Genomic DNA, 12,478 nt, shown 5'->3' on the forward strand with positions numbered 1-12,478 from the left:
CCCGCACGACGTGGAGCTGCTGGCCGACGTGGACCGCGCCGAGTTCGAGCAGTACCTGCCCTTCGGCTGCCGGCCGGCCGAGCTGGCCCTCGCCTACCCGGGCCACGAGGCCCCCGAGGCCGGCCCTGCCGCCGCCGCCTACTACTGCGCAGCCGCGGGCGGGGGCGGAGCCTACCCGGAGCTCTGAGGCTCCTGCTGCGGACCGAGGAAGGGACGGACGAAGGACCCCGTGCGGGGGGCGGGGGCGGCTCTATTTATTGTAATTTATTGACTGATGACCGCGGGTAGAGGCCGCGGCGGAGGACCTTTTGTGAGGGGGGGCGCGCGCAGAGGTTCCTGCTTTCTGCAACTCGGCGCCGGAAGAGGGTTTTTTTTTGGGGGGGGGGGGGTTCCCCCAGGTGTTGAATCTGGGGCGCTGCCGTTGCCTGACAGCTCTGAAGGGCGGGCAGGAGAGCGACTGTTTTGAACCTCTGCCTTTTATACAGGTGTGCTTTTTTTGCGTGGGAGGGGGTGTTGTGCAGCGTGATTGCGGACTTCTCGTCGTCAGGACCCCAGTAAAGTTGGAAGGAACTCGCCAATAAAACTCAGGAGATTGTGTAATGCTTGGGTGTCCATCTGCTATGATTTCGTCCGCTTTAAGAAGTGCCTTGTGAAAACACATTCTGAAACCCTAAAGGCGACACCGGATATTCTTCCGTATAAGATTCCAGCTAGCCGTGGTGGTTCAAAGAAAAACAAATCAAAAATGTTATACCTTTTTACTACGACCAATAAAATGAAATTCTGTGCTCTTTTTAGGTGTCCTTCAGAATTCTTCATTAAACTAGGCGTTAAAGAGGAGTATCTTCTCTCCCCCTTTAAAACTGATGAAGAGTTCTGGAGAACTAGAATCATGGCAATTTGTTTGGTATCACTTTGGTTGGCCTTAAATGGCTGTGTTTTCTGAACATAGATGGCTGTGTTTTCTGAACTACTGGATGAGTAGTCAAGAAACAAATGTGCAGGTACTCCCCTTAACCTTATCAATCGGGGATCCCATGCCGGAAATATCTACATGGAATCAACTTCCCAGCAAGTCCATATTAAACTTTTTTTGGAACTATTCAGAACAGCCAAGACTGTACCTCAAGTTCTGGAGTTTGATCTGCAAAGAATGTAAGATGTAAGCATTTGATCTCAATAACAGTTGTTGTTAAAGGTAAAACCTATTCATTTTAGTGTGGCTTTTGCCTCCAGATGTACAGCTCTAAAATTAATGAATACATTTAACACAAACTAGTTCACACAGGAGAATTTTACCTTCAGGGTTGTCACACAGTTTGCCCCCCAGCACTCCAATTTTCTTCTCTAGATACAGTGTGAGGGAATTTAGGTGGTGGGGTGGGATGGGGGAAGCAAAGTGCTTTAAATATACTGTTTTTATTCTAGAGCAGCCCTACAGAATTTTCTTTTTCACTGCAAAACAGGCAATGACTTACAGTGAGAAAACGGCTTCACACAGGGAAGGGTTCTTTAAATCTTTTGTTTGGCCAGAGTTTTATCCCAGAATCAATATTTAATGTGGCTCCTAAGAGCCTGCTTACTCAAAAATCCCACCGAATCCACGAGATTTATTGCCTGGGTTCTCCCCCGTCCTGTTGGTGAAGTTAAGGTATTGCCGTGTTCCTACGAGAGGGCTTGTTCCGCAGAGCCTGCTCTCTGGAAGGAATGGGGCCGTGACCCTCGACAGACACCGCTTTCTATAAGCCACAGAGGCTTGCCTGGCAAAGGGCGGAGGAAGAGGCTGCAACGTCACCCCTCCCGTCTTCGACACCCACACTGGGCTACACGCTAGATGAGTAGCTCTTCTGCAATTGCCTTAACTTGTATCGGTGAAGTGAGAAATGAAATCAACCGTTTCTCATCCAAATCGGACAGGGGGACTGATTTGGAATTTCTTGAGAGGCTCGGGGTGACGCAGAGCTTCCGCGCCCCATGTTTCTGCCGTGTCGTTTTCTAAAGTCCAATCCCATGAAAAGCGAACCCTTTTGCAGTCAGTGTCCGCGCTGGCGCGGTAGCTAAGCCTGCCATAAGGTAGAACAACAATTTCCTGGCTTCAAGCATGGGCTACAATGAAGCTTCGCCTGTTTAAGCGTAACTCTCGCTCTCTGTTTCTCGTGTCGTGGTGTAACGATGCGGGCCGCGCGCCCTGTTTCCCAGAGAGGTCAGAAATGAGCGCTTCCCCACTCCTGAGATGTCCCGGAGCAACGCGATGGCGAAGTTATAACATCAGAAGCCCAGCGCCGGCAACAGATCGCCCAGAAGGTCTCGTGAAAACGAAGTATTGGCTTCCTGGTATACTGAGGGAAAACTCCGGTCACTTTCTACCCAAATGCCCTTTAAAAAGCCATTCCGAAAACCCGAGGCCAAACAGATATTCCCAACACATTCGTGAGATTTATGCTAAAATCAGTGCTAGCCGATAATCTCCTCAGTCTTTTGCCTCCTTTTCTGTTCTAAATAACAGAGATTGTCATTGAACCAAAAAATGCGTAGAACACCCGGTAAGAGTCTTGCGGCACCTCACGGATTAGACTTCGTCTCTCTCTCCCTCCCTCTCTCCTGGAGAAAACATCGCCTTGGAGTTCAAATGCAAGACTGACGGTGCTTGTTCCATTCACTGTAAAGGAGGTGGGTGGGTTCTTTGGGGACAAATAAATGCGACAAGAATATCTCTCCAGCTCATTTCACTTTAATGGATGGGATCTAAAAAGGTGAGATCCCTCTGATAATCAAAAGGGATCATGGGATTTGCACGCACAAAAGGCCGATGGTATGGGGGCCCTATGGGTCAGACTGAGTGGAAAGTTGGGTGAATTCCACCCGATATCCCCTTTTTAATGTACGGGGCCTGGCATGCAGCCAAGATGGATTTGGTTCCCTTGCAGCGAAGGAAAAGGGCGGAGGGAGGGAACGAGAACGACTACTCCCGAGTCGGTATCTGCAGTGCTCGAACTCCAGCGACACAGGAAATCTTAGACCCTGCCAATTTCTGCCGAAAGTTGCGAGATGCACTTTCCTTTTAAAAACACCTACCGCTCTTTCCGCCTTGCATCCATTCCAAAGGCTCTCAATGCCCGGAAGGGCCCAATGCATTAATGAAGGGCTCGGGGTCCCCACCTGGCCAGAGCTATGCCTACCGGAATTATTACGACCCCTCTGCCGATCAGATGTACAGACGTTTGTGTTGGGTGATAGTGAAATATTGAAAAATGGTATTTAGCAGAGATAAAATAGTCCAGCAGAGCCAGAGTAAAATAATTTAGACTGAGAGTCCATGTGTGATTAAAATATAAAGTTTTTACTACATTCTAGCATGGGAAGGGTAACTGGGATGAAAATAACAACAGAGCATAATCGGCTACATCCTTACTCTACAAAGACAAAACTAGAAGAGAGAGATTATGGCTGCTCTTCTTCAGAACACCAAACAAAGACGGGAAGAGAAGCCATAAAATGGTAATACACCTTGACACTTTAGTCCCAATCAAATTCCTAGATCAGGGAGAAAATTCCCGGGCTTTCTACATCTAAAGAACATTGGTTACATGAAAAACATGTGACTTCCTGTGAGTAACATAAACAAACATTTAACCCCAGATATGCTGGGGTTAAATATTACAAGTTTTTAACTTGTAATACCCAACAGTTTGCCAGTGCTGTGATACGAAAAGGCTCCACTTGCGGAGGATTCTTAACAAGGAAATGGTCTGGGCGTCGTTAGCAATAACTCTCTTCTGCGGGGTCTCCTTGGCTGACAGGTAAGAAAGGCATGGTCTCTTCCCAGAAACACACCGCACTACAGGGAATCCCATCTGTGTTCCACTGGCAGCATATTTCTTTGAACTGAAAGCAAGACACTATTCAGTTACAGGGCTTACTTCCAGGCAAGCGTTATGTGAAAGTTCTGTTCGCTCATTTGGTTCGTTCACCCCCCAGGATGCAAAAGGGAGGGAAGGTAAGAGTTGGGAGAGAAGTCTCCGAAGATGTTGGCTTAAGGGATGCGGGAAAGCGAATGTCAGCGGTCCTGTCATTCGTTTTTGTACATTCCTGGTTTCAACCCAGGGGAGACTCAACCAGGGCAGCCTTCGACCTGTGAATCCCATTGACTGAGGTCCTGAACTCGTCTCAAGAGCTTTGGAAACATCGGGAACAAGCCTAAGAGCTCTACTCGGAAGTAAGTCCCCTGTTATTTAGCGGGGCTTACTTCCAGGAAAGGGTCCTTAGGAATGGAGCCACCAAAGCCTAATTAATGGTTTAAACCTCAGACTTCGTAAAACACACAAACATTTAACTGATTTTGTTTATGGACCAGGTCATTTTTTTTTTTTTTTGGAGGAAAAATGTACTTTCTTTCCGAGGAATTTGCACTCAGAGGTGTTTTTCCACCTTTCTCCCGTCCTGTCGCTTCCATAATTGCATGATGACGACAGGCAGAAGTTCGACAGATAAACCTGCTATATCCTTGCTGGGGCCAAGTTTCACTCACCAGGCAGCTGTGGAAGTCACTAGCGGGAGGACAGCCGGACAAGAAGCTCATTTCAGTAATTTGATCTATTTATGTAATGTCAGGAATAAAATATAATTTTCTTTCAAGACCGAGGAGACTATATGTATGAGATGAAATAGGATGTGTCCGTGTACTAAAATTTGTACTGGAGCCAGACAAATGACGTTCCAGCCCTGGGCACGGGGGTGTGTGGCTATGACCTCAATAGACTAAAGTTGCCAACTGCCTGGAGAAAAAAATATATCCTGTCCCTTTAACAGAGGCTTCATGGGTCGCTATTTACTAGGGAATGTTAGTCAACCTCCATGCCATGAAAAGTCCACCAGCTGATTAGGACGTCCTAAAGCCTCTATTCAAGGGGCTAGAGCCATATTCTGCACTCAGGACTGTCGGAGGGAAGTCTATCAGGCCTCAGGCACAGTGGAAGTATACCGGATATGCAGCCTGACCTGGCCTCCGGAAAAAAGCATTTTAAGTAGAACGAAGCCCCGCGGAAAAGCACTGAAATGCATCAGCCCTGATTCACAAAACGGTTTCTTTTGTCCACTATCGACTGAACCAAAAGCAGTCTGGCACCCAGATTCAGCGAATACGCGCCTCTCCCTTGGAAATGCCTTTTTCCAGTCTTCTCAGGCCGAAATAACCACCCGCACAAACTGGATATGCAGCCTGACCTGGCCTCCGGGAAAAAGCATTTTAAGTAGAACGAAGCCCCCGGAAAAGCACTGAAATGAATCAGCCCTGATTCACAAAACGGTTTCTTTTGTCCACTATCGACTGAACCAAAAGCGGTCTGGCGCCCCGATTCAGCGAATACGCGCCTCTCCCCTGGAAATGCCCTTTTCCAGTCTTCTCAGGCCGAAATAACCACCCGCACAAACGGCTCAAGTGACCCTTGCAGTCAGAGTCCAGTGTGGCCGGGTGCAGCTGCCGGTGGAGCCAACTCACGACAGCCAGGAGACGCGTCCGGGGAGCCCTTCTTGTCGCTGGCAGTAAAGGGCCCGGGCAGTTGTCAATCGCGGGAAGGCTGGGGTGGCATCAGCAGCTTCTCGGTCTTCTAGCAACTGCGTTGGCTCTGAAATATCTGGTGGAGGGTCCCCGCCCCCCGCTCTGCAGGCATCGACACAAAAATGCTTCTATGCAGGGTTCTTGGCAGAGTGTTTCACTAGCTGTGGTGGGAAGGAATACAGGGGCCGAGCAGCGCCCACATCAAAATGCGGATCTAGCACACAGTGAAACCGATCCGTCGAGCGGTCGGGATTGCAGCCTGATCTGGAAGCTCCTTAGTCTCCCAGGATGCTTTAGAATCAGGTTGCAGTCCTTTGCCACACATTTGGCCCTCTAGTGGGAGCCCAGCACCGCAGGCTTTACACCCTCCATTGAGTTCTCTTTACACTGGCCGATTGTTGCACAGAAAGGCTTCCTTGGAAAGTTACTTTTGGTTTTGGGTGGGGGTGGAAGGTTGTTGGGATTCTTAATTCAAGGTCGATGGTTGTATTGCAAAAACAGAGCCACACTTAGTAAAAGAAAAATATCTTTACTATAAAAACAAAATAAAACATGGGTATGGTACTTTGGATAAAAGAAATAAAATAAAAAGTTACATACTTGCAGTTACTCTCAGTAATATATGCTAACATCTACATCTTTTATCTCGTGGCTTCTAGAAGAGAACCACCTCTTTTGGTTCACACAAAGGGCCATAAACTTGTGAATACATTAATGCTAGATCAAAGCATTTCTACAAACAAGATGTTAGTTGACCAATATAAAGGTTACAGGTCACTTCATTAGGAGAAACAACTCCCACAAACTTTCCCGCCGTTGAATACATTATGTAATGTAACATCCTGTTTGCTAACAAACAACATTTAACTCTGTAATGGCTGAAGTGTAAGCAACTTGCAATTTCAACAAAGGTCTTTGATGGCCGGGCTGCAGGTAAACCACAAGGACCCATTCCGCATTTCTTTGTTTACCGTTGGCTCAGCAGATCTCCTTATCTAATTAAATCAGAACATTAAATAAGAACACATAAAGGAAGGAAAGAACAAACTAGGCCACACCTTTTATTGGCCCAACCTATTAATGTTAAAGTGTTGGAAGACCTAGGGTCTCCTCTTTCTGCAAAGAGGAAGGACCCAGATGCTGTACTGACAGGGTTGACAGTGCTGAAGGCAACTATGCCTAAGCTAGGAGCAATCCTATACACACTTACGAAGAATTACTCCTGCACTTCATTTGTGTTAGGGCTCATCAACAGTTTGATTTCAGCACTACCAGCACGTCCTAAAAGTTAAATGCCAGTATGGAGACTGTAGGGTTTTCAAGACAAAAGATGGACAGAGGTCGTTTGCCATTGTCTGTCTCTGTGTCACGAGCCTGGAATTCAGTGAGGGCTGACCCTGTTTACCTTTCGAGATCTGATGAGATCAGGCTAGCCTGGGTCATCCTGGTCAGATCAAGATCCACATGGTAGGGGTAAATTGATAGTTTGGGGACTGGAGAGAAACAAGCCTTAGGGATTCATATTGGGATCACTTATAGTAAATGTTTTTGTAATTCTGGACTTGAGGTGAGCAGAGAAGTGGAGGTACAGAATCAACTAGGTGGAATTTAGCTTCTGGAGTGTCATTTTTTAATACAGCCCCCCCCCCAGCCTTTTTGAACCCGTGGGTGCCTTTGGAATTCTGACATAGTGTAGTGGGTACAGCCACAAAATGGCTACCGAAGCTTACTTTTAAGAACATAAGAGAAGCCAATGTTGGATCAGGCCAATGGCCCATCTAGTCCAACACTCTGTCACAAAGTAGCCAAAAATACCAGGTGCCATCAGGAGGTCCAGCAGTGGGGCCAGGACACTAGTAGCCCTCCCACTGTTGCCCCCCCAAGCACCAAGAATAAAGGGCATCACTTGCCCCAGTGTTCCTATCTAACCCTTGTGGCTAGTAGCCACTGTTGGATCTCTGCTCCATATGTTTATCTAATTCCCTCTTGAAGTTGTCCATGTTTGTAGCTGCCACCACCTCCTGTGGCAGTGAATACCATGTGTTAATCACTCTTTGGGTGAAGAAGTACTTCCTTTTATCTGTTCTAACCCGACCACTCAGCAATTTCATTGAGTGCCCACGAGTTCTTATATTGTGAGAAAGGGAGAGAAGTACTTCTTTCTCGACCTGCTCTGTCCCATGCATAATCTTTTTTTTTTTTGCCCCCCGTAGGGGATTTTTAAAATTTGCATTTCTCAATACTACATACTATTAAAACTACAATGAAAATAGGGAAGGGATCTACATTCTATGGGAGAAAGTAAAGAAAACCCACTAAAAACCCAAGAGATGGTGATCATAATATTGCTTATCAAAGTTAGCTTTAAACTCAAAGATCAATTTAAAGTTCATTGACTGTGGTCATCTAATAATTTTTGCTTATAAAGTCACTTTAAACACCTCTACTTTTGACTTTTTTTTTTAAAGAGCATTATAAGAGTTAGTTATAACAATACATTGTTAGAGATTTCAGAGTGTAATAATATAATTTTTTTTAAAAAGCTTTTGTTTTATCAAATGATAGCTTGTCTTTGGGGCAGCTGCCCCTAACTTAGAGTCTGGATCCTCGTCTGAGTCTGTTGCTACTCCTTCTTCACTTTCTTTAGTGCTGTCTTCTTTCTGGTTCTGCCTCTCCAGATGGGCGACTGTGAAGATGCAAAAATTCTTGTGCCTTTTCAACAGAGTCAATTTTTTCTTTCTTATCCATGAATTTGAAGATTGTGCTTTCGGGTACCAGCCATCTGTAGGGGATGTTTTTCTTTTGTAGAAATAACACCAGGCCCCTGTATTTCCTCCCCCTCCTTCTGATTTCAAATGGGACGTCCTTTAACACTTTTATTTCTCTGTCTTTGATTTTCAAGATAGATCCACTTGCCGCTTTGAGAATTTGATCTCGTATTTCTCTTCTCGAGAATCTTACAATCACTGCCCCAGGCAGATTATTTTTTCTTATAAATTCTGGATATGATCTGTAAATCATATCTATTTCGCTTTGTAGGGAATCCATTTTTATATCTGCCATAGGGCCTAATGCATCACACATAGTCTGTTTTAGATTCTCAGTTTTATTTTCAGGCACACCTTGAAACTTTAAGACATAATTTGCTCTCTCCATTTGCAGCTGTAGCAATTGGGGCTCCTTCATCAAATTCTTTTTTCCCAACACCTGCAGTTGTTTTTTAAGTTTTTTGGTGTTGGCATCCACTTATTTTACTTCTTGTTCTGTTTTTTCTGGGTTTTTTTTTTTTTGGCTATTTCAGTCAATTGCAATTGTTGAGCATCGAATTTTCCATGCAGTGCCATAATTTGTTCCAGCAGGGGTCACAATGCTTCCATTAGCATTTTTTGAAGCTCTGTAGTTGTGTCCTGTCTAGGAGCAGGACTCGCTGGACCAGTAGTTCCAGAAAGAAGTTTTGGTTTAACTTTTTTTCTTTCTCATCCTTCCTTGTGGGCACCATTTTTAGAGATTATTTACTTTTTCTAAAAGTTATCACAGTCTCTAATACTCTTTGAACTGCTTGGTAAGTTCTTACATGCTTTTTATTTCAGTCTGTTTTGCTTCATTGGTTCACCCCCCCCCCCTTAACGTTATAGCACAAAGTCGCTTGGCTTTTCTTTGAGTGAAGAAGTACTTCCTTTTATCTGTTCTAACCCGATTGCTCAGCAATTTCATTGAGTGCCCACGAGTTCTTGTATTGTGAGAAAGGGAGAAAAGTACTTCTTTCTCTATCTGCTCTATCCCATGCATAATCTTATAAACCTCAATCATGTCACCTCTCAGCCATCATTTCTCCAAGCTAAAGAGCCCCAAGCACTTTAACCTTTCTTTATAGGGAAAGTGTTCCAACCCTTTTATCATTCTAGTTGCCCTTTTCTGCACTTTTCCCAATGTTATAATATTCTTTTTGAGGTGTGGTGACCAGAACTTTACACAGTACTCCAAATGAGGACGTACCATTGATTTATAAAGGGGCATTATGATACTGGCTGATTTGTTTTCAGCTCCCTTCCTAATAATCCCCAGCATAGTGTTGGCCTTTTTTATTGCAGTCACACACTGTCTTGACATTTTCTGTGAGTTATCTACTACAACTCCAAGATCTCTCTCTTGGTCAGTCTCTGCCAGTTCGGACCCCATCAACGTGTATTTATAGTTAGGATTTTTGGCTCCAATGTGCATCACTTTGCACTTGGCCACATTGAATCCCATTTGCCATGTTGACGCCCACTCGCCCATCTTTGACAGATCCCTTAGGAGTGCCTCACAATCCTCACTGGTTTTCACCACCCTGAACAACTTCGTATCATCCGCAAATTTAGCCACTTCACTGCTTACTCCCAACTCCAAATCATTAATGAACAAGTTAAAAAGCAGTGGACCAAGTACTGATCCCTGCGGTACCCCACTGCTTACCCCCCTCCACTGAGAAAACTGCCCATTTATACTCACTCTCTGTTTCCTATTAATCGGCCAGTTTTTGATCCACAAAAGGACTTGTCCTTTTATCCTGTGACTATTGAGCTTACTTAGGAGCCTTTGATGAGGAACTTTATCAAAAGCTTTCTGGAAGTCAAGGTAAACAACCTCCATTGGGTCCTCCTTGTCCACATGTTTGTTCACTCCCTCAAAGAACACTAACAGGTTAGTTAGTGAGACAAGATCTTCCCTTACAGAACCCACAGTGAAGATCCTTACTCACAAAGTGAAGGTTCTTGTGCCACCAAAGCTATGTTTTAAAAGATCTGCACAGCCAATCAGATGCTTTGATGGGCAAAAGCCCCATCTGGCCCCATTCCACTTCCTAAAAACATTTGGTGAGTGCCAAGAAAGGTGTTGGTGGGCAACATGGTGCCCCAAGACACCATGTGAGGGACCCCTGCTTCAATACATATTTGAGGCTGCTCAATAGATTGTCCAGAGGTTTGGGGCTTGGTATCATCAATATGTAGATGACACCAGTTCTATATTTCATTATCCAAGTCTCCAGATGTGTTTGTCTTCATTCTGACCCAGTGCTTTGAGGCTGTCATCAGGGGAGTAAGGCAGAACAAACTGAAGCTGAATCCGGAGAAGACAGAGGTAATACTGGTTGGGGGGCTGATATTCTAGCGAGACTGAATCCGCTTCTCCTAGATGGAGTGGTGTTAGCTTTTTAAGAGCTTGGGGGTGCTCATGGATCCTGCCTTGCTGTTTGAAAACCAGGCTGGCATGGTGGCCAAGAGGACCTTCTATCAGCTGCACCTGATTTGCCAGCTCTCTTGTTACCTAGACTCAGCTAATCAGGTGCTCTGTAACATCACAGATTACTGCAACATGTTCTACTTGGGGCTGCCTTTGAAGACGACAAAGAAACAACATATAGGCATGGGAACTAACTGACTCACAAACTAAAGTTTTTCACAAATTTTGGGCAGTTTGTGGTCCATGAAGCAATGTCCGTGGAGGTGGTCCATGAAGCGATGTCACACATTTTCGCCAAGTTTTAGTGCGGTTCATGAGCGGACATAGACTGGTGACAATCAATTACATTGTTTACAAAACTCCAAGGCAGCAGTGGGGGCACAATTCTCCAACCTTGGAAACACCAATAGGAGCATTCCAAAGCTTAACAGGCACTGCTGGCTGCCAGTAACAGAGTTCCCATTGTAGTCTATGAGCTCAGAAGGATATATATTGAGTGAGCTCTCCTCCCTCCCCCTCTGTTGGTTGGTGAAGTGAAAGAGAGGTGCAGAGCAAACAGAGCTGATTCATTGCATTGCTCTCTGTTTTATTGATCTGCTGTCTGTTGCAGGGGTTTGGGATTAGGGTGCAGTGGACCCTGGGCTCTGACTTTCAGCACAGGGACTTCGCTATTGTGCCTTCCCTCCCACCATTTCTCCTGCTAGTGATCTGCTCTGATCTCTGCTGTGGGGGTCTGTGAGTTTTCTGGAACCAGGGATCTGGTTCTGCTCTTTTTGCACTCATGCTGAGTACAGGGAATTAGCTATTGGGTGCCTTTCTACCCCCCCTTCAGCTATTGATCTCCTCTGCTTTCTGCTGTGGGAGCTTTGGGAGATTTCTGGAACTGAGGATCTGGTTCTGGTCTTCCTGCACTCATGCCAAGCACAGGGACTTAGCTATTGGGTGCTTTTCTATTCTTCACCCTCCACTCACTAGTAATCTTGTCTACTGGGCAAACTGATTGAGAGGGTGGTGGCGATACAGTTACATGGCTACCTGGATGAGGCTTCTGTCCTCGATCCCTTCCAGTCTGGCTTTCTCCCCGGCCACAGGACGGAGACGGTGCTGGTCGCCTTGACGGATGACCTCCATAGGCATCTGGATCAAGGCAGCATGGTGGCACTGGTGTTGTTAGACCTGTCAGCTGCATTCGATACGGTCGACCACCAGTTGCTGGCCCGTTGCCTCGCCGACGTGGGGATTCAGGTGCTTGCCCTTCAATGGTTTGTCTCTTTTCTCCAAGGTCGGGGACAGAGGGTGGCGATTGGGGACCTGCGATCCTGAAGGCATCCCCTTGAGTGTGGGGTGCCCCAAGGAGCCGTGTTGTCCCTATGGCATCTGGATCACTAAGACATCTGGATTTATGGGGGCAATCTGGACAAATGGTCGAGCCATACATTCCTAAGGGGAGCCTGAAACTTCTAGGAATCGCAGAAGGGGAGCATGAAACTGCTAAAGATCCCTTTTTCTACACAGCCCCCTCGCCCAGATTGCCCAGAGCTGCGAGCTTGGGTATCATCAATATGCTGATGACACCCAGCTCTATCTGATGCTGGGCGGTCAGTCGGATTCTGGTCCCGATGACCTTCATCGGGCGTTACAAGCTGTGGCTGGTTGGCTCAGGCTGAGTCAGTTGAAATTAAACCCAGCAAAGACGGA

The 12,478-nt window shown here is 46.1% G+C and overlaps 1 protein-coding gene across 1 annotated transcript in view; it reads left to right on the forward strand.

Annotated features, from left to right (window-relative positions):
• The window catches only part of SOX17 (SRY-box 17), a 2,058-nt gene extending 1,871 nt beyond the window's left edge, over positions 1–187 (forward strand). Inside the window, exon 2 of the mRNA XM_015427013.1 lies at positions 17–187. Coding sequence (XP_015282499.1) covers positions 17–187 — 171 coding nt within the window. The remainder of the gene's footprint in view (positions 1–16) is intronic.
• The last annotated feature ends 12,291 nt before the right edge of the window (positions 188–12,478 follow it).

Source organism: Gekko japonicus, unplaced genomic scaffold, assembly GCF_001447785.1.
Source record: "Gekko japonicus isolate JY-2015 unplaced genomic scaffold, Gekko_japonicus_V1.1 scaffold349, whole genome shotgun sequence".
In the NCBI taxonomy this organism is placed as follows: Eukaryota; Metazoa; Chordata; class Lepidosauria; order Squamata; family Gekkonidae; genus Gekko; species Gekko japonicus.